Source organism: Carcharhinus amblyrhynchos, chromosome 27 (assembly GCF_965287045.1).
Source record: "Carcharhinus amblyrhynchos chromosome 27, sCarAmb.v2.hapA, whole genome shotgun sequence".
NCBI classification, from domain to species: domain Eukaryota; kingdom Metazoa; phylum Chordata; class Chondrichthyes; order Carcharhiniformes; family Carcharhinidae; genus Carcharhinus; species Carcharhinus amblyrhynchos.
This window is the reverse complement of record NC_137350.1, coordinates 42,591,523-42,614,576: the sequence shown is the minus strand read 5'-3', so window position 1 is coordinate 42,614,576 and position 23,054 is coordinate 42,591,523. Positions and strand designations below refer to the sequence as shown.

At 47.9% G+C, this 23,054-nt stretch overlaps 1 protein-coding gene across 1 annotated transcript in view; it reads right to left on the bottom strand.

Moving 5' to 3' along the window:
- Positions 1 to 7,819: 7,819 nt before the first annotated feature.
- The window catches only part of LOC145359156 (bone morphogenetic protein receptor type-2-like), a 215,339-nt gene continuing 200,104 nt past the window's right edge, over positions 7,820 to 23,054 (bottom strand). The window contains exons 11-12 of the mRNA XM_080213579.1: positions 18,681 to 18,817; positions 7,820 to 8,209 (exon numbers count right to left, since the gene is read on the bottom strand). Of these exons, the coding sequence (XP_080069705.1) occupies positions 8,072 to 8,209; positions 18,681 to 18,817 (275 nt within the window). The 3' untranslated portion in view covers positions 7,820 to 8,071. The remainder of the gene's footprint in view (positions 8,210 to 18,680; positions 18,818 to 23,054) is intronic.

The window sequence follows — 23,054 nt, the reverse complement described above, 5'->3', positions numbered from 1 at the left end:
ATGAAGTTAGGTTGAGGGAGCTGGGACTCTTTTCCCTGGAGAGACGAAGGTTGAGAGGCGACCTGATAGAAGTTTACAAAATGTTGAGAGGAATAGATAGGGTGGACTCTCAGAGGCTATTTCCCCGGTTTGAAATGGTCGCTACGAGAGGACACAGATTTAAGGTGCGGGGAGGGAGGTTCAGAAGTGATGTTAGGGGTAAGTTTTTCACTCAGAGGGTGGTGAGTGAATGGAATCGGCTGCCGTCAGTGGTGGTGGAGGCGAACTCGCTGGGGTCTTTTAAAAGACTTCTGGATGAGTATATGGGGTTTAATGAGATTGAGGGTTATAGATAGGTCTGTAGGTTGGTAGGTGATGTGATCGGCGCAACTTGTGGGCCGAAGGGCCTGTTTGTGCTGTAGTGTTCTATGTTCTATGTTCTATGTTAATCTGCCTTCTTGTTTTTGCTTCCAAAGTGAATAACCTCACATTTATCCAAAGTATACTGCATCTGCCATTGATTAACCCACTCATCGAATTTGTCCAGATCATTCCGAAGGATCTCTGCATCCTCATCACAATTCACCTTCCCACCCAACTTGGTATTATCTGCAAACTTTGAGAAGTTCCATTTTGATCCCTCATCCAAATCATGAATATATATTGTGAATACCTGGGGTCCCAGCACCAATCCCTATGGCATCCCACTAGTTACTGCCTGCCAATTTGAAAAGCATTCATTAATTCCTACTCTTTTTTTCTCTGCCAACCAGTTTTCTATCTATCTCAATACACTTCCTCCAATCCCGTGCGCTTTAATCTTGCACAAAAATATCTTGTGTGGGACTTTCATGGAAATCATAGAAACCCTACAGTGCAGAAAGAGGCCATTTGGCCCATCGAGTGCACCAACCAGAATCCCACCCAGGCCCTACCTCCATATTTTACATATTTACCCAATAATCCCGCTAACCTGCACATCCCTGGACACTAAGGGGCAATTTTAGCATGGCCAATCAACCTAACCTGAACATCTTTGGTCTGTGGGAGGAAACCGGAGTACCTGGAGGAAACCCATGCAGACGTGAAGAGAATGTGCAAACTCCACACAGACAGTGACCCAAGCCAGGAATTGAACCCAGGTCCCTGGAGCTGTGAAGCAGCACTGTTAACCACTGTGTTACTGTGCCACCCCGACTTTGTCAAACACTTTCTGAAAGTCCAAATATACCACATCTGCTGGTTACCCCTTGTCAACTCTACTAGTTACATCTTAAAAGAATTCCAACAGATATGTCAAGCATGATTTCCCCTTCATAAATCCATGCTGACTCTGTCTGATCCTGCCACTGCTTTCTAAATGCTCTGCTATAAAGTCCTTGATAATGGATTTGAGAATTTTCCCCACTATTGGTGTTAAGCTAACTGGTCTATAATTCCCTGTTTTCTCTCTACCTCCCGTTTTGAATATTGGAGTGACATTCACCACCCTCCAATCTGCAGGGACTGTTCCAGAGTCTACAGACTCCTGGAAGACGACCACCAATACATCCACTATTTCTAGAGACATTTTCTTAAGTTCTCAGAGATATAGATTATCAGGCCCTGGGGGTTTATCCGCTTTCAATCCCATTAACTTTCCCAGTACCATTCCCTCAGTTCTTCCCTGTCACTAAATCTTGCATTCTCCAACATCTGTGGCATCTGATTTGTGTTCTCTTTTGTGAAGACAGAACCAAAGTATTCACTCATGAATAGAGCAATCATCCCCACAGGTTGCCTTCCTGGTGCCAGGGTCCTGGATGTCTCTGAACAGGTAGAAAGCATTCCAAAATGGGAGGCAAATCAGACAGATGTCCGTGTCCACAACTGCACAAATGACATAGGTAGAAAGAGTAGCAAAGTCCCTCAATGTTAATTTAGGGAGTTAAGTAGATTAAAAAGCAGGACCTCCAGGGTAGTAATCTCAGCATTACTCCCTGTGCCACATACTAGTGAGGCTTGGAATAAGAACATAAGAACATAAGAAATAGGAGCAGGAGTAGGCCATCTAGCCCCTCAAGCCTGCCCCGCCATTCAATAAGATCATGGCTGATCTGAAGTGGATCAGTTCCACTTTCCCGCGCTCTCCCCATAACCCTTAATTCCCCTGTCTATCAGAAATCTATCTACCCGTGACTTAAATATATTTAGCGAGGTAGCCTCCACCACTTCAACAGGCAGAGAATTCCAGAGATTCACCACCCTTTGAGTGAAGAAGTTCCTCCTCAACTCTGATCTAAACTGCCTCCTCCTTATCTTGAGGCTGTGCCCCCTAGTCCTGTTATCTTTTCTAAGCGGGAAGAATCTCTCTACCTCTACCCTATCCATTCCCTTCATTATCTTATACGTCTCTATAAGATCCCCCCTCATCCTTCTAAACTCCAATGAGTACAGACCTAATCTATTTAGTGTCTCTTCATAGTCCAACCCCCTCATCTCTGGTATCAGCCTAGTGAACCTCCTCTGCACTCCCTCCAAGGCCAATATGTCCTTCTGCAAGTGCGGCAACCAAAACTGCACACAGTACTCTAGCTGCGGCCTCACCAGTGCCCTGTACAATTGCAGCAAGACCTCACCGCTTTTATATTCTATCCCCCTCGCTATAAAGGCCAACATTCCATTCGCCTTCTTGACCACCTGCTGCACCTGCAGACTGGGTTTTTGCAACTCGTGCACAAGGACTCCCAGGTCCCTCTGCACCGTAGCATGCTGCAGCTTTTCGCCTTTTAAATAATAATCCCTGCTACTATTATTTCTGCCAAAGTGGATAACCTCACACTTGCTAACATTATACTCCATCTGCCAGGTCCTCGCCCACTCGCTCAGCCTATCCAAATCTCTCTGCAGACTTTCCACACCCTCCGCACGATTTGCTTTTCTACTCATCTTCGTGTCATCAGCAAATTTTGTCACCCTACACTCAGCCCACTCCTCTAGGTCATCTATGTAAATGGTAAATGGTTGAGACCCCAGCACCGATCCCTGCGGCACTCCACTAGTCACCAACCGCCAACCAGAATAGCACCCATTGATACCAACTCTCTGCTTCCTATTAGACAGCCAATCCTCTATCCACATTAACACCTTACCCCCAACTCCGTGCCCCCTAACCTTCTGTAGCAACCTTTTATGAGGCACCTTATCAAATGCCTTTTGGAAATCGAGAAACACCACACCCACCAGTTCCCCTCTGTCTACTGCACTAGTCACATCCTCATAGAAATCCAATAAATTTGTCAAATACGACTTCCCCTTAACGAATCAGTGCTGCGTCTGCTCGATCAAACCATTCTTTTCTAGGTGCCTCGCCGTTTCTTCTTTGTTGCTGTGCGGACACATGGATTTGGGCCTGTGTCTGTGGGAGTTTGCACGTTCTCCCCGTGGTTGCGTGGGTTTCCTCCGGGTGCTCCGGTTTCCTCCCACATCCCAAAGATGCGCTTTTAGGCTGATTGATTGGGTAACAAATTGTCCCTATATTGGACCTCCCTGATCCTCGCACATTAGGCGTAGACTAAAATCATGAATAGGTCACTGAGACAATGGGACGGCGGCACGGGCTCGTTGGGCCGAAGGGCCTGTTTCCCGTGCTGTGTTGTTCTTTGTTCTTTGTTCTATGACGGATTCTAGCATTAAGGAGATAGTGCAGCTGAACAAATAGCTAAAGAACTGATGCACGACGGAGGATTTCAGTTTTTGGATCATTGGGATGTGTTCCAGGGAAGGTGGGGCCAGTACAAGAAGACGGGTTACACCTGAACTGGAGGGGCACCAATATTCTGGCTGGGAGGTCTCTGAGTGTGGCTCAGGGGGATTTAAACTAATGTGGTGGGTGGGGGTGGGAATCAGAACAGTAGGCCAGCAAACGTAGAGACTGGGGATGAGCATGGTGCCAAGGCCAGGCTGGCTAAGAGCAAGAGCAGGCTGAGGGAGATCGAACTCAGTGGGCCTGGAGGTCTGGAGTGCATCTGCTTCAATGCAAGGAACATAACAGTTAAGACAGAAAAACTTAGAGGCTTGATTCTTGCATGGAGCTTGGATGTGGTTGCAATAACGGAGACTTGGTTAAAAGAGGGACAGGACAGACAGCTAAATATTCTGGGATAGATATGTTTTAGGCAAGAAAGAGGGGAAAGTAAAAGAGGTGGGGGAGTTGCAATACTGATTAGGAAACATATTACAGGAGAACACCTTGGAAGAATCATGTACTGAGACACTGGTGGGTAGAATTCAGAAATAGATAGGGGGCAGTCACAATGACGGGGGTGTACTATAGGCCTCCCAACAGCCCATGTATGGGTGATTGAAGAACGGATATGTAAGCAGATTCTGGACAGATGTAGAAATAATTGGGTTGTTGTAGTGGGAGACTTCAATTTTCCTCAAATTGACTGGAAATCCCTTAGGGCTAGGGGCCTGGATGGTGAGGAATTTGTCCAGGAAGGTCATTTGGAACAATATCTGGATAGTCCAACTAGAGATGGGGCTACACTGAACCTAGTACTAGGGAATGAGCCCAGACAGGTCACCAAAGTTGCACTGGGGAACATGTGGCAAACAGTGACCACAATTCCGTAAGCTTTCGAATACTGATAGAAAAGGATGAGAGTTGTTTTAGGATTAAGATGCTAATTTGGAGGAAGGCTAACTACAACCACGAGGCAGGATTTGGAGGCTGTTGTTTGGGAGAGACCATTTGAGGATAAATCCACATATGAAATGTGGGAATCTTTTAAAGAGCAGTTGATTGGAGTGCAGGACAGGCTTGTGCCTGTGAAAAGGTAGGACAGGAAAGGCAGGATTCAGGAACCATGGATGACCAGGGAAATTGTGAGTCTAATCAAAAAGCAAAGATGCATACATGAAGTCTAGGCAATTAAAAACAGATGAAACATTTGAATACAGAGGAAGTAGAAATAGCTCAAACAGGGAGTTAAGAGGGCAAGAAGGGGTCACAAAATGTCCTTGGCAAACAGGATTAAGAGAATCCCAAGTATATATCCCATGTATGAATGTCTATACATTAGGAACAAGAGGGTTGCTAGAGAAAGAGCTGGTCCATTTAAAGACAAACAAGGGAAATTATGCATAGAACCAAAGGGAGTGGGTGAGATCCTTTGCATCGGTATTCACAAAGGAGAGGGACATGTCAATTAATGGTGTCTCAGAGAGGTGTGGAACCCTTTAGAACAAGGGAGGAAGTCTTAGGTGAATTAAAAAGTATGAAGGTAGACAAATTGCCAGGGCCAGATGGCATCTCTCCCAAATTACCGAGGGACACGAGATAAAATTGCTGTGCCTCTAACAGAAATCTTTGTTTTATCACTGACCACTGGTGAGGATTGGAGGCTAGCCAATGTTGTCTCTTTATTCAAGAAGGGTAGAAAGGATAAGCCAGCTAATTATAAGTCAGTGATAGTGAACTTGTTGGTGAAGATTCTTAGAGATAGAATCTATATACATCTGGGACTGAATGTTAGCGACAGACAGCATGGTTTTGAATGAGAGAGGTCACGTCACCAATTTAATTGAATTTTTGAGGAGGTGACAAAAATGATTTTAGCATAAGCTAGCTAGTAATATAAAAGAAAATAGGAAGATTTTTTTCAATATATAAAAGGTAAGAGAGAGCAAAATTAGCCATTGAACCACTGGAAAATAAAGCTGAAGAAGTAATAATAGTAAACAAAGCAATGGCAAAGGGACTGTCTAACTACTTTGCATCAATCTTCACGATGGAAGAGACCACTGGGATGCCAGAGCTCCAGAAGAGTCAGAGGGTACAGCTGAATGGAGTGGCCATCACTAAGGAAAAGGTTCGGGGGAAACTAAAGGTCTGAAGGTGGATAAATCACCTGGAACAGATGGACTACACCCTCGGGTTCTAAAGGAGATAGCTGAGGAAATTGTGGAGGCATTGGTGGAGATCACTGAAGGCAGGGAGGATATCAGAGGACTGGAAAGTAACAAATGTAACATCGCTATTTAAGAAGGGAGGGAGGCAGCAGATAAGTAATTATAGGCCGGTTAGCCTCACTTTGGTCGAGACCGCAAAGTACTTGGAAGTGTTTGATAAAGAGGATTGAGTCAGCACGGCTTTGTCAAGGGGAGGTCATGTCTGACAAATCTGTAGGAGGAGGTAACAAGGAAGTTAGATAAAGGAGAACCAGTGGATGTGATCTATTTAGATTTCCAGAAGGCCTTTGACAAGGTGCCACATAGGAGACTGTTAAATAAGTTAAGTGCCCATGGTCTTAAGGGTAAGATCCTGGCAAGGATAGAGGATTGGCTGACTGGCAGAAGGCAGAGAGTGGGGATAAAGGGGTCTTCTTCAGGATGGCAGCTAGTGACTGTGGTTTGCCTCAGAGGTCAGGGGACCACAACTTTTTACAATATACATTAACGATTTGAAGGAAGGAACTAAAGGCATTCTTGCTAAGATGACACAAAGATATGCAGAAGGACAGGTAGTATTGAGGAAGCAGGGGGGCTACAGAGGACTTGGACAGGTTAGGGGAGTGGCAAAGAAGTGGCAAATGGAATACAATGTGGGAAAGTATGAGATTATGCACTTTGGAAGGAGGAAAGGAGGCATAGACTATTTTCTAAATGGGAAAATGCTTAGGGAATCAGCAACACAAAAGACTTTGGAGTCATTGTTCAAGAGTCTCTTAAGGTTAACATGGAGGTTCAGTCAGCAGCTAGGAAGGCAAATGAAATGTGTGCATTCATGTTGAGAGGGCTAGAAGACAGGGGCAGGTGGATGTACTTCTGAGGATATATAGACCCCATTTGGAGTATTGTGAGCAGTTTTGGCCTCCATATCTAAGGAAGGATGTGCTGGCCTTGGAATGACCTCTGGAATGAAGAGCTTGTTGTATGAGGTACAATTGAGGACTCTGGGTCTGTACTTGTTGGAGTTTAGAAAGACGAGGGGGATCTTACTGAAACTTACAGGATACTGCGAGGCCTGATAGAGTGGACATGGAGAGGATGTTTTCACTAGTAGGAAAAATTAGAATCAGAGAGCTAAAGAAGGTCCTTTAAAACAGAGATGAGGAAGAATTTCTTCAGCCAGAGAGTGGTGAATCTGTGGAACTCCTTGCCGCAGAAGGCTGTGGAGGCTAGATCATTGAGTGTCTTTAAGACAGAAATAGATAGGTTCTTGATTAATAAAGGGGTCAGCGGTTAGGGAGAAAAGGCAGGAGAATGGGGATGAGAAAAACATCAGCCATGATTGAATGGCAGAGCAGACTCGAGTGGCCTAATTCAGCTCCTATGTCTTATGGTCTAAATTCAATACCCTGGCTGATGAAGGCAAGCATGCTGTATACCTTCTTGACTACCTTCTCTACCTGCATTGCCACTTGCAGTGACCTGTGTACCTGTACACACAGATCCCTCTTCCTATCAATACTCTTAAGGGTTCTGCCATTTACTGTATATCTCCCATCTGTATTAGACCTTCCAAAATGCATTACCTCACATTTGTCCAGATTAAACCCCATCTGCCATCTCTCCGCCCAAGTCTCCAACCGATCTAAATCCTGCTATATCCTCTGACAGTCCTCATTGCCATCTGCAAATCCATCAACCTTTGTGTCATCCGCAAACTTACTAATATCCCATGGCCACAACTGGAAAGCAGGGGAAGTTCTCCAATGTGTCTGATGGGAGTCAAACAGGTGTGCCCCGGACAATTCCTTAGCGAACTAAAAATGTTGTCCCACAGGAAACTCAAACTAAATAAGGTAAACAGCAGGATAAACTGATTTATTTTATACATACATATCTCAGAGACTACAGGATCAATACACTTCAGGAACAGTATCACATCACAAAGCACCTCTAACTAAGGAAAATCAAGCACAGGAGAAAGGTCGTGTGACAGTGATCAAACACAACAGTGGAATTTTTGAAAGGCAGAACTAGAAAGACAGAGAATTGAATGTATAGTCATCAATGTATAGGGTGCAATGCCTATTGATAGAAATTTTGCAATTAACTGTTGCAGATAGACAACTGAGATATAGATTCACACTGTTAAATTCAATCACTTTTCATGTAGGTTAACTGGCAGCTCCTGTTGCGATTGTTCAACAAAATTCTTCAGCCTCTGTTCCACACACTGAACTGTAAGGCGGGCATCAGAATCATGGTCCCAGCAATCTCTGATGGTTTCCAATACACACTGAAAATCAAACAGAATCAGGGAGAGGGTTTAATTTAGTGCAGGAACCGACTCAAACACTCAAAGAACAACTGCCAGACAAGACTAAACAAAAAACAAAGATTAATTGTGCTGACTGAAAGAAAAATATCATCCCTGCATGGAATCTGTATAATTAAACATTTCAATGTGAATCTTCCTCATTCTTCTGAATTCCAGTGAATACAGACCTGGTTGACCCAATGTCTCTTCATACAATAAGCCTGTCATCCCAGGAATCAGTCTGCTGAACTTTTGACATGCACTTCTTTGGCAAGTATATTTTTTCTATGATAAGGGGGCAAAAACTGTATACTGTATTCTAGGATGGGCCCAATTTAATTATTAGGTTGTGCCCATTTTTGAGTGCAAAAACTTGACAAAGTAGGGCATGAGGTGAATAGCGCAATTCACAACCACCTCTGTTCCCCCTTCACCAAGTGCCTAACATGACTGGCACTGTGCCCAAAACGGGTGCGATGGCAATTTAAATGCATTTGAATCCCTTTAACTTGAATTAATGGGTTGAACACCCACCGTTACCAGCATTTCCCCCTTTACCACCACGTTAGCCAATCATGAATTGGCGCGAATCAGACATGCTCAATAAAAGTCCAATTCAGGCACTCCATCAGTGAGGCTTAGTGAAGAGGTGAGTGTGTAGTGTTGCTGCTCATGGGTGTCCTGTTGTTGTGGCCATTTTCTGCCTCGGGGTGGTGGCGATTCTGCGAGTGTGTGTGGGGGTGGAAGGCTCTGTGGGTGTGTAGGGGGTGGGGGAGTTCTGCAAGTGCATGGGGGATAGGGATGCTGCATGTGTATGGGGCGGCTCTGCAAGTGTGTGGGGGATGGGGGGCTCTGTGAGTGTGTGGGGAATGGGCAGTTCTGTGAGTGTGTTGTTGGTGGGCGGCTCTGCAAGTGTGTGGGGTGGGGGGGGGTTGTTGCTCAGCAGGGTCTCCGATGACCAACTTGCAGCACGGACCTGGGTCTCAGCACTGACCTCGGGTCCTGCGGTACTGCTGGGTCCTAGGTCACTTCTGGCTGAAAGCCCTTGCAAATTGCACTGCTGCAGCCTCTCAACTTTGCAAGGGGCTGTGATTGTGGGGAGTATGTGGCTGGGGGAATTGGGGCTGTGATTGTGGGGAGCAAGTAGCAGAGGGAATTGGGGAGCTGTGATTGTGGGGTGTATGTGGCGGGGGAATTGGGGAGCTGTGACTGTGGGGTGTATGTGGCGGGGGAATTGGGGGAGCTGTGACTGTGGGGAGTATGTGGCGGGGGAATTGGGGGAGCTGTGACTGTGGGGTGTATGTGGCGGGGGAATTGGGGAGCTGTGATTGTGGGGAGTATGTGGCGGGGGAATTGGGGGAGCTGTGACTGTGGGGTGTATGTGGCGGGGGAATTGGGGAGCTGTGACTGTGGGGTGTATGTGGCGGGGGAATTGGGGGAGCTGTGACTGTGGGGAGTATGTGCTGGGGGAATTGGGGAGCTGTGACTGTGGGGTGTATGTGGCGGGGGAATTGGGGGAGCTGTGACTGTGGGGAGTATGTGGCGGGGGAATTGGGGGAGCTGTGACTGTGGGGTGTATGTGGCGGGGGAATTGGGGGAGCTGTGACTGTGGGGTGTATGTGGCGGGGGAATTGGGGGAGCTGTGACTGTGGGGAGTATGTGGCGGGGGAATTGGGGGAGCTGTGACTGTGGGGTGTATGTGCCGGGGGAATTGGGGGAGCTGTGACTGTGGGGAGTATGTGCCGGGGGAATTGGGGGAGCTGTGACTGTGGGGTGTATGTGGCGGGGGAATTGGGGGAGCTGTGACTGTGGGGTGTATGTGCTGGGGGAATTGGGGGAGCTGTGATTGTGGGGTGTATGTGCTGGGGGAATTGGGGGAGCTGTGACTGTGGGGTGTATGTGCTGGGGGAATTGGGGGAGCTGTGACTGTGGGGTGTATGTGCTGGGGGAATTGGGGGAGCTGTGACTGTGGGGTGTATGTGCCGGGGGAATTGGGGGAGCTGTGATTATGGGGAGCATGAGGCAGGGGGAATTGGGGGGTTATGGACAATGACTATTGATGCGTTAGGGGCAAGCAGCGATCCATAATCTTTACATGTGTTCCTCTCCAACCCCCCACCCACCCCCACCCCCACCGCCATGAGCGCGACAACATGGCTTTTTCTAATCAAGCAATTGATCTTGCTGTCCTTTTGGTTGCTGCTGGAGCTGAGGAGGAGGAGCCGGAGGAAGTATTGTGTGCGCAGGAGGTCCTGGCCTTACTACATCTAGGATCAGAGGGAGATGACCACCAGAGGCAGGGGGTGGCTGCCATTCACCTAGGGGCGGGGGAGCAGAGAAGAAGGAGGGAGCAGAGACTCTGGCAGTTCTGTGTATGAGTGGCCTTTGAGCAGATGTCGAACAGTGTGCACTGACATCCGTGACTCCGAAAGGAGACAGTGCGATACCCATGCAACCTGTTGAAGGATCTGGCATCTACAGGCTGGGGGTGTGAGGGGCCGCACCCACTCTCAGTGGCTGTCAAGTTGACCACTGCTACGCAACTGGTTCTTTCCAAACCCCGAGCAGAGATGTCTGTGGCATCTCCCAATCTGCTGCGCACGCCTGTGTGAGGCAGGTCATTGAAGCCCTGTGTGCCTGGGCCAGTCAGTTCATCAACTTCAACCTGGACCAGGAGCAGCAGGAGACTGGGCTGCAGGGGCGATATAGGCAGCTGGCCCACTTCACCTTCGATGTACGTTTGGGAAGTCACTGAGATGTAGTGGTAGGCCACATAAGGTTCGGAAATTGTAGTTGCATTGAGATGGCATGAGTGAAGGCTTGCACTAATTAGAAAGATATTTAAGCACCTTAATGTTTCTGTTCACAAGTTTTTATGTTAGAACATTTTATTTAAACACTGTTATTGTAAATAACTGTTTTTTCACCACCCACCTGTGACTAATTTGTCTCGATTATGAATCCTCTTCCATTGATGACCACCTGAGGGATGCTTCATGTTGATGTTAGCTGAGGAGGCCCCTCAATGCTGTGTCACTGAGCAAAGGAAGGCATTGTTCCCCAGACCCCATGAGCGATTCTGTCCTGTCCCCCACCCCACCCGCCCCAGGGCCCTGTATGGAGGTTTTAGATCCCACTACATAAGAACATAAGAAATAGGAGCAGGAGTAGGCCATCTAGCCCTTCAAGTCTGCCCCGCCATTCAATAAGATCATGGCTGATCTGAAGTGGATCCGTTCTGCTTTCCCACTTTCTCCCCATAACCCTTAATTCCCCTGTCTATCAGAAATCTATCTACCCGTGACTTAAACATATTCAACAAGGTAGCCTCCGCCACTTCAATGGGTAGAGAATTCCAGAGATTCACCACCCTCTAAGAGAAGAAGTTCCTCCTCAACTCTGTTCTAAACTGCCCCTGCCTTACTTTGAGGCTGTGCCCTCTAGTTCTGGTTTCCTTTCTAAGTGGGAAGAATCTCTCTACCTCTACCCTATCTAGCCCCTTCATTATCTTGTAAGTTTCTATAAGATCCCCCATCAGCCTTCTAAACTCCAACGAGTTCAGGCCCAGTCTATTCAATCTCTCCTCATAAGCTAACCCCCTCATCTCCGGTATCAGCCTGGTGAACCTTCTCTGTACTCCCTCCAAGGCCAATATATCCTTTCATAAGAACATAAGAAATAGGAGCAGGAATAGGCCATCTAGCCCTTCGAGCCTGCCCCGCCATTCAATAAGATCATGGCTGATCTGTCGTGGCTCAGTTCCACATTCCCGCCCTCTCCCCATAACCCTTAATCCCCTCACTTACCAAAAACCCATCAACCCGCGTCTTAAAAATATTTAGCGAGGCAGCCTCCACCACTTCAACGGGCAGAGAATTCCAGAGATTCACCACCCTTTGAGTGAAGAAGTTCCTCCTCAACTCCGTTCTAAACCGCCCCCCCTTTATCTTGAGGCTGTGCCCCCTAGTCCTACTGTCCTTTCTGAGCGGGAAGAGTCTCTCCACCTCTATCCTATCCATCCCATTCATCATCTTATAAGTCTCAATGAGATCTCCCCTCATTCTTCTAAACTCTAACGAGTATAAGCCTAGTTTATTCAGCCGCTCCTCATAGCTCAACCCCCTCAACTCCGGTATCAGCCTAGTAAACCTCCTCTGCACTCCGTCCAAGGCCAAAATATCCTTGCATAAGTACAGCGCCCAAAACTGCACACAGTACTCCAGCTGCAGCCTCACCAATGCCCTATACAGCCGCAGCAAGATCTCCCTACTTTTATATTCAATCCCCCTCGCTATGAAGGCCAGCATCCCATTCGCCTTCCTGACCACCTGCTGCACCTGCAAGCTGGGTTTTTGCGACTCATGCACAAGGACCCCGAGGTCCCTCTGCACCGTCGCCTGCTGCAGTTTTTCACCACATAAGTAATAGTCCTTCCTACCATTATTGACCAAAACTGCACACAGTACTCCAGTTGCGGCCTCACCAGTACCCTGTACAGTTGCAGCAAGACCTCCCTGCTTTTATATTCTATCCCCCTCGCTATAAAGGCCAACATTCCATTCGCCTTCTTGATCACCTGCTGCACCTGCAGACTGGGTTTTTGCGATTTGTGCACAAAGACCCCCAGGTCCCTCTGCACTGTAGCACGCTGCAGCTTTTCACCCTTTAAATAATATTCCATCCTACTATTATTTCTTCCAAAGTGGATAACCTCACATTTGCTAACGTTATACTCCATCTGCCAGATCCTCACCGACTTAGCCTATCCAAATCTTTCTACAGACTTTCCATGTCCTCCACGCAATTCGCTTTTCCACTCATCTTTGTGTCATCAGCAAATTTTGTTACCTTACACTCAGTCCCCCCCTCCAAATCGTCTACCTATATGGTAAACAGTTGAGGCCCCAGCACCGATCCCTGACGCCACTAGTCACCAACTGCCAACCAGAAAAGCACCCAACTGCCAACCAGAAAAGCACCCAACTGCCAACCAGAAAAACACTATACAGACGTGGGCCCAGGTGCCAGCACGCATGCAGAGCTCAAGTAGGAGTCAGACTAGTTTTCACCAAGGCATCATCATAATGGTGCTTAGCGAATCGTCATCACCCTCCTGCCTGCCAAAAAACTCACTAACAGAGTACCCAGACCCACCACTTTGATGTGACAATATGCAGGATATAGAGGGAATTTGGGAGGGGGGGAACATAAACCCCTAGCAAGCGAACTTCCTGGTTATCAGGGCCTCCCTTGGCGCCCTCGCATGCCTCGTTTGGGCAGCCAGCTCTCGATTGGTATTCCTCGGCATGCTCTTCCTCATCGTCTTCCTCCTCCTCCTCCTGGTCATCCTCCCCAGCAACACCTAGCTGGTCTGCTTCCATGTTCTCCGCTTCCAATATGTCACCTCTCTGTCGAGCCAGATTGTGCAAGGCACAGCACATGACCACTATATGGGAACAGATCACTGGGCTGTATTGGAGGGCCCCACCAGATTGATCCAAGCACCGGAATTGCATCTCGAGCACACTATCATGTGGCTGGCTACAAGGGCCTCATTATAGTGGGTCTCTGCCTCAGACACAGGCCTCCACAGAGGCGGGTAACTTATAATACCCAGGAGCCAACCTCGCAGCTTGGACTCCTCCTTAAATGCCTCCAGGATATGTGAGCCACTGACAATGGAGCTGTCATGCACTCTGCCTGGATGTCTGGCACAGATGTGCATTGCACACTAGCTAAACATTGAGGGACTGGAACCCCTTCCTGAGTGGAACGCCTCAAGAACCCCTTATAAATCTTCATTGATTCTGTAGGGGGGGTTTTGAGGGTGATGTGTGTACAGTTGATTGCCCCCTGTACATTAGGCATCCCCACAGTGGCTGCGAATCCTGCAGTCCGGACTTCCTGCTGCACCTGGTGCAAGTTGAAGTTGATGAACTGGTCAGGTCGGGCATACAGGGCTTCAATGACCTGCCTCACACAGGTGTGCACGGCAGATTGGGAGATGCCACAGACATCTCCACTCGGTGTCTGGAAAGAACCAGACACCTAGAAGTTTAGAGCGGCCATCAATTTGACAGCCACTGAGAGTGGGTGCCCCCCTCCTGCCCCCAAGCTTCTAGGTGCCAGATCCTGGAAAAGGCTGCATGATGTTGCACGGTCTCCTTTCGGAGTCAGGGGTGTCGGTGGCACATTGTGTTCGCCATCTGCTCAAAGGCCACTTGTGCACGGAGCTGCCAGGATCTCTGCTCCCTCCTTCTCCTACACTCCCCACACTCTGCACTCCCCCCTCCAGGTGAAGGCGGCCACCTCCTGCCTCTCGTGGTCATCTCCCTCTGATCCTGGATGTGGTAAGGCCCAAACCTCCTGTGCACACAATACTTCCTCCAGATCTTCCTCCTCAGCTCCAGCAGCAAGCAAAAGGACAGCAAGATTAATTGCTTGCATAGAAAAAGCCATGTTGCCACGCTAATGGTGGCGGGCAGATGGAGAGGAGCACATGTAAAGATTATGGAACGCTGCTTGCCCCTAATACATCAATAGTCATTGTCCATAACCTTCCAATTCCCCCGGCACATACACCCCACAATCACAGCTCCCCAATTCCCCCAGCCACATGCTCCCCACAGTCACAGCTCCCCAATTCCCCCGGCACATACACCCCACAGTCACAGCTCCCCAATTCCCCCAGCCACACACTCCCCACAGTCACAGCTCCCCAATTCTCCCAGCCACATGCTCCCCACAGTCACAGCTCCCCAATTCCCCCGGCACATACTCCCCACAGTCACAGCTCCCCAATTCCCCCAGCCACACACTCCCCACAGTCACAGCTCCCCAATTCCCCCGGCACATACACCCCACAGTCACAGCTCCCCAATTCCCCCAGCCACACACTCCCCACAGTCACAGCTCCCCAATTCTCCCAGCCACATGCTCCCCACAGTCACAGCTCCCCAATTCCCCCGGCACATACACCCCACAGTCACAGCTCCCCAATTCCCCCAGCCACACGCTCCCCACAATCACAGCTCCCCAATTCCCCCAGCCACATGCTCCCCACAGTCACAGCTCCCCAATTCCCCCAGCCACACACTCCCCACAGTCACAGCTCCCCAATTCCCCCAGCCACACACTCCCCACAGTCACAGCTCCCCAATTCCCCCAGCCACATACTCCCCACAGTCACAGCTCCCCAATTCCCCCAGCCACATACTCCCCACAATCACAGCTCCCCAATTCCCCCAGCCACACGCTCCCCACAATCACAGCTCCCCAATTCCCCCAGCCACATACTCCCCACAATCACAGCTCCCCAATTCCCCCAGCCACATGCTCCCCACAGTCACAGCTCCCCAATTCCCCCAGCCACATGCTCCCCACAATCACAGCTCCCCAATTCCCCCAGCCACATGCTCCCACAATCACAGCTCCCCAATTCCCCCAGCCACATGCTCCCCACAATCACAGCTCCCCAATTCCCCCAGCCACACACTCCCCACAATCACAGCTCCCCAATTCCCCCAGCCACACACTCCCCACAGTCACAGCTCCCCAATTCTCCCAGCCACACGCTCCCCACAGTCACAGCTCCCCAATTCCCCCAGCCACATGCTCCCACAATCACAGCTCCCCAATTCCCCCAGCCACATGCTCCCACAATCACAGCTCCCCAATTCCCCCAGCCACATACACCCCACAATCACAGCTCCCCAATTCTCCCAGCCACATGCTCCCCACAGTCACAGCTCCCCAATTCCCCCAGCCACATGCTCCCACAATCACAGCTCACCAATTCTCCCAGCCACACGCTCCCCACAGTCACAGCTCACCCAATTCCCCCAGCCACATGCTCCCACAATCACAGCTCCCCAATTCCCCCAGCCACATGCTCCCACAATCACAGCTCCCCAATTCCCCCAGCCACATGCTCCCACAATCACAGCTCCCCAATTCCCCCAGCCACATGCTCCCACACAACCTCAAACATACATTGTCAGCAACTACCCAGCCTCCAGGAGAACAGTGACCACGACATCATACAACCCTGCCACAGCAACCTCTGCAAGACATGCCAGATCATCGAACGGATGCCATCATCTCACGTGAGAACACCATCCACCAGGTACACGGTACATACTCTGGCAACTCAGCCAACGTTATCCATCTGATACGCTGCAGGAAAGGATGCCCCAAGGCATGGTACATTGGGGAGACCATGCAGATGTTATGACAACGAATGAATAAACACCACTCAACAATCACCAGGCAGAAGTGTTCTCTTCCAGTCAAACACTTTAGCAGTCATGGGCATTCAGCCTCTGATTTTCAGGTATGTGTTCTCCAAGGCGGCCTTCACGACACACGACAATGCAGAGTCACTGAGCAGAAACTGATAGCCAAGTTCTGCATATGAGGATAGCCTCAACCGAGATCTTGAGTTCATGTCACACTATCTGTAACCCCACAACTTGCGTGGACTTGCAAAATCTCACAAACTGTTCTGGTGGAGACAATACACATCTCTTTAACCTGTGCTTAACCTTCTCTCTACTCACACTGTCTGTACCTTAAGACTTGATTACCTGTAAAGATTCAAATTCCAACCATTATCTTGTAAATTGAGTCTGTGTTTTTATTTGCCCTGTTTATGAACACAAGTCCTTATTCACGTGAAGAAGGAGCCTGAGTCTCCAAAAGCTAGTGCTGCCAAATAAACCTGTTGAACTTTAACCTGGTGTTGTGAGATTTCTTTCAATGACTAGGGACAGGGGACAGAGAGGGAGGTGTCACACAGCCATCAGAGTACGGAGGAGATAGGGGCCTTGTGTAGGAGGGTCCAGGGTGGGGAGATCATCCTGCCTGATATCTGTAGGGTGGAGGGGGGAGGAGGGATCTCTCTGCCTGAGATGTCATCTCACACACCAGGTTAAAGTCCAACAGGCTTATTTGATAGCACAAGCTTTCAGAGCGCTGCTCTTTCATCAGATGAGTCGATGGAGTAAGGGAGTCCACTGCCTCTCTGCCTGAGATGAGTGAGGGGAAGGGGGCGTCTGCTGCCACTCTGCCTGAGATGAGTGAGGGAGAATGGGGGGTCCGCTGCCACTCTGGCTGAGATTGTTGGGGGGAAGGGGGCCATGATGGGTTTGGCTGGCAGGCAGGTGGGGCTGAAGAAGGTCAGTAATGTTGTGGGGATGGGGCAATGTCTGTGGGGGCCAAGGGGAGGCATTATCTGGCCTGGGCACAATGTGGTAGGGGTGCAGCATTCTATCTTTTTGTGAGTATGCGCAGTTGGAGGCGCTGATCAGAGCTGCAGGGTTTTGGGCACATTAAACCCTGCCCACAGGCTTCTGCAGCACTATTCGGAATCACTGATATTTTTTCAGGCAGAGTGCGCATGGGAGCTCCTGAAAACGGGTCTAAAAGGGATCTGAAACACTGCCAGATTCAAGTCCGCCCAGCACTTAGAATCAAAATGGTAAAATCAGGCCCCAAGGCCCCGTAGATGTGCAGTCAGACATTCTTGTTCCTGTACTCAAGTTCTCTTGTAATGAAGGTCAACATACCATTTATCTTCTTAATTGCTTGTGTACCTGCCTGTTTCCTTTCAATAATTGGTGTAGGGCAGCATGGTGGCATAGTGATTATTACTGCTGCCTCACAGCGCCAGGACCCAGGTTCAATTCCCAGCTTGGGTGAAGTTTGCACGTTCTCCCTGTATCTGCATGGGTTTCCTCCAGGTGCTCTGGTTTCCTCCCACGGTCAAAAGATGTGCGCGTTTGGTGGATTGGTCATGCTAAATTGCGCCCTGTTGTCAGGGGGCTAGTCAGGGTAAATGCAGGGGGTTATGGGGCCTGGGGATTGTGGTTGGTGCAGACTTGATGGGCCAAATGACCTCCTTCTGCACTGTAGGATTCTATGTGCCAATTCTATCTATAGGTCCCTTTGTACATCAACATTTCACTGGCTGTTCCAGGACACCAATCCACACTGAATATTCCAATCCCACTGACACTCACCAAATATTCCAGAATACTGATCGTAATGATTTTCCACGACACTGAACCACATGGCTACACCATGACATTAATCTTCCGCTGGATGCTGACCCAGGCATGGATATTCCAAACCCACAGATCTGCATCATATATTCATATCCCACAGATCTAAACTGGATATTTCAATCCAACTGATTCACACTGAATATTCTAGGACAATGGTTCTTACTGGTTAATGCAATTTCTTGTTTTGTTAATACCTTGTGGCTCAAATTATTTGTAGTTTAGACAAAATGGGTGGATGTTCTAAGTTATTAGTTGTGAGTTTGATCTATATCATTTTCAGTATAATAAAGGTTAAGAGATTACAAACATACAGAAATGATCACAGAACCATTCTGGCCCAGGTGAAGGCCATTCAACTCATCAATTCCAATGCTTTATTTACAAACCATGTTGCATTCCTTCCAGCTCGCTGGGAATTTGGGTCGCTGTCTCATTATCGACACAATTGTCACCATCTGTTCAAATGTTGGGTTGCTCCCAGTCTCAGCTTCAAATGCAGCCTGGAATTCAGGCACTGACCCACCTGTAGGAAACCAAACACACTGTGGAATAAATGGGGGATCAAAGTGTCAGCAGGAGGGAGTTTAGGAGCAGGGACACAGGTCAGCGTGAATCGATAGTGCATCAGTCTCTCAATACTGACTCTCCAACAGTACAGCACACCATCAGTACTGGTACTCCAACAGCACTTGCACTCCTTTTGTACTGACCCTCTGACAGTGCAGCAGCTCCTTCATACTCAGCCTCTGACAGTACAGCACTCTCTCAGTACTGATCCTTTCACAGTGCAACACTCTCTCAGTACTGATCCTCTGACAGTGCGACACTCCCTCAAAACTGAACCTCTAACAGTGTATTACTCCCTCAGCACTGATCCTCTGACAGTGCAGCACTCCCTCAGTATTGACTCACTGACAGTGCAGCAGTCCCTTAGTACTGACCCTCTTGACAGTGCAGCACTCCCTCAGTACTGACCCTCTGACCGTGCAGCACTCCCTTAGTATTCACTCTCTTACAGTGCAACACTCAAATACTACTGAGCCACCAAAAGTGTGCCACTCCATCAATACTGAGCCTCTGACACTGCAGCACTTCTCTGGTACTGACTCTCTGCCAAGGCAGCACTCACTCAGGGTAGAACACAGAACATAGAACACTACAGCACAAACAGGCCCTTCGGCCCACAAGTTGCACCAATCACATCCATACCTACTAGGCCTATCTGTAACTCTCAATCCCATTAAATCTCTTTTACTCATCCAGAAATCTCTTAAAGACCCCAACAAGTTCACCTCTACCACCACCGACGGCAGCCGATTCCACTCACCCACTACCCTCTGAGTGAAAAACTTACCCCTGACATCTCCTCTGTAGCTGCTCCCCAGCACCTTAAACCTGTGCCCTCTCGTAGCGACCATTTCAGCCCTGGGAAATAGCCTCCGAGAATCTACCCTATCTATACCTCTCAACATCTTATAAACCTCTATCAGGTCGCCTCTCATCCTTCGTCTCTCCAGGGAGAAAAGACCTAGCTCCCTCAACCTATCCTCATAAGGCATGCCACCCAATCCAGGCAACATCCTTGTAAATCTCCTCTGCACCCTCTCAATAGCTTCCACATCCTAATTGGATTGTCCAATGACATTGCAGAACTGACTTTAAAACACACAAGTGGAGAACTGTTTTCTCTTACAGAGTAGTGAATCTGTGGAATTCTTTGCTGTGTTTTGCAGAGGCTGGGTCGTTACATGTGTTCAAGGTTAAGATAGACAGATATTTAATCAGTTAGCTTTGTGCATGAGCAGTGGGAGAGAACACAGTGTGGCACACAGCCAGAGTCAGTGTGGTTATCTGGGAATTTGGAACACAGTAGGAATGCAATACAGAAAGGAAGAAGTGCTTTTTGCTTTTTTGGCTTTCTAACTTATTAATTTTCAGAGATTGGTCTTGCCCTGCTGCAGGAGTAGAGGCTGCAAGAGAGAGAGCAGATTGGTAAGCAAGGACTAAGATCAAGTAAGTATTTATTATTTTAATCCCTTATAGATTGTAAGGTCTCTTTGTGGTTTATAGTTTGTAAGGGCTATATTCTTCAATAATGAGGACCAGGAAAGAAGGGCCTTAGTGTAATTGATATTAGTTGACATTAAACATCTTCCAAAAGGTTTAATTTAAAAGGGTAAGGCATGGCAGGAGACCTCAAAGCCATGGAGTGATCCTCATGCTTTATGTGGGAAACTGGAAACATTTCCAGTGCCAAGGGCTAGCATGTGTGTAGGAAGTGTTTCCAGCTGCAGCTTCTGGAAGCCTATGTTTAGGAGCTGGAGCAGTGGCTGTGGAACATCCATGAGGCAGAGATTATCGTGGACCCAAAAGAGAAATCACTGGAAAATCTCAGCAGGTCTGGCGGCATCTGGAAGGAGAGAAAATATTGTGGTTAGCACACATAAAGAAATGGTCACAATGCAGATTCAGACTCCACAGGCAGGAAGGGTATACCAACAGAGCAAGAGAACTAGGAATCTCTTGAGACCATTGCCCAGCAAATTTGGCAAGGGAAGGGGCACAGACTGTTAGCAAAATAAGGGCACAGAATCATACAGTAAAACAATCAAGTCACAGGGAATGCAGCTGTAAAATTCAAGGGAGCAAGGCCAGGCTGGATGATCTCTACTTTAATGCCAGGGGTATTGCAGGTAAAATGGATGAGTTGAGGATGACGATTGATACATGAAATTGTGATACCGCAGCCCTTACAGAATCATGGTTGAAAGAAGGACACGATTAGCAACTCAACATTCCGCAATATAGAATCTTCAGGCAAGATGAGGAGTAGGTAAAAGAAGAGGAAGCATTGCTTTGTTAGTTAAGGAGTCAGTTACTACAGAAAGGAGAGATTATATCTTGGAAGGAGCATCAAATGAAGCTTTGTGAGTGCAGCTTCAGAATAAAAAGGGGCAACCACATTGTTAGGTGTTTATGATAGATCCCCAGATAGTCAGAGGGATATTGAGGGGCAAATATCTGCTCAGTTTGTGGAGGTGTGTAAAAACAATAACAATAAGATTATTACATTAGGTTATTTCAACTTTCCCAACATTAAATGGAATATACACAGTACTAAGGACCTGGATGGAGTAGATTTCCTGAAGTGTGTACATGATAACTTTTTAGATCAATATGCAGAGGGTCCAACAAGGGAAGGAACTGTGCTAGACCTGATTCTGGGGAATGAAGCCAACAGGTGGTTGAGGTGGTGGTGGCAGGTCATTTTAATGATAGCGATCACAATGTGGTACATTTTAAGCTTGTTGAGGACAAGGAAATAGACAAGTTACAGAAAAAAGTTTTGGATTGAGGGAGGGAGGATTTTAGTAAAACAGGGCAGAATCTGGCCATGGTAGACTAGGAACAGCTACGAATGGGAAAATCTACAGAAAAACAATTTGGGCCATTCAAAAAGGAAGTGGGGAGGGTGCAAGGCCAGCATGTTCTCTCAAGGGTGATAGGAAAGAGTAACAAGCCCAGAGAGCCATGGATGACCACAGGTATTAGGGATATGATGAGAAGGAAAATAAAAGCTTTTAACAAGTACAAGGGGAACAACTCGCCACTTCATTGGCAAGTGCTGGCAGATGGGATTAGGTGAGAGTTCAGGTGTTTCTAATGTGCTGCTACAAACTTGATGGGCTCTTCGCTATATGATTTCTATGATTCTAAATCATCAGAGGTATTTGTGAAGTATAGAAAGTGCAGGGTGGAGCTTAAGAAAACAATTAGGAATGCAAAGAGAGGATGTGAGAAAGCTCTGGCTGGTAAAAGTAGAGAAAATCCCAAGATGTTCTTTAAGTATATCTATAAGTTTATCCTTAAAAGTGGATAAATCTCCAGGTCTGGATTAGTTGTGCCCAAGGCTGCCGTGGAAGGCAAGGGAAGAGATTGCAGATGCTTTGACTCAAATTTTCAATTCATCTCTGGCCACGGGAGGGGGTCATGATGTGGAGATGCCAGCGTTGGACTGGGGTAAACACAGTAAGAAGTCTCATAACACCAGGTTAAAGTCCAACAGGCTAATTTGATAACAAAAGCCACTAGCTTTCGGAGCGCTGCTTCTTCATATGTGGGAGTTCTGTTCATAAACAGGGCATATAAAGACAGAAACTCAATTTATAAAATAATGATTGAAATGCAAGTCTTTACAGGTAATCAAGTCTTAAAGGTACAGATAATGTGAGCAGAGAGAGCATTAAGCACAGGTTAAAGAGATGTGTATTGTCTCTAGATAGGAGATTTTAGGAGTTAGTGAAATTTTGCAAGCCCAGGCAGATCGTGAGGGTAACAGATAGTGTGACATGCACCCAAGGTCCTGGTTGAGGCCATCCTCATGTGTGCGGAACTTGGCTATCAGTCTCTGCTCAGCGACTCTGTGTTGTCATGTGTTGTGAAGGCCGCCTTAGAGAATGCTTACCCAAAGATCCGAGGCCAAATGCCCGTGACCACTGAAGTGTTCCCCAACAGGAAGAGAACACTCTCGCCTGGTGATTGTCGAGCGGTGTTCATTCATCCATTAGATACTCTCATAAGAACAGGATATGGCACTCGACTCATTGATCAATAGTTCCGATTCACCACAGCAAAATACCGCACCAACCTCCTCAGAAGATAAACACGGGATATGGTGGACAGAGTACTCTTTGTCATCCAGTACTTCCACAGAGCGGAGAAGCTACGACATCTTCTCCGGAGCCTTCAACATATCGTTG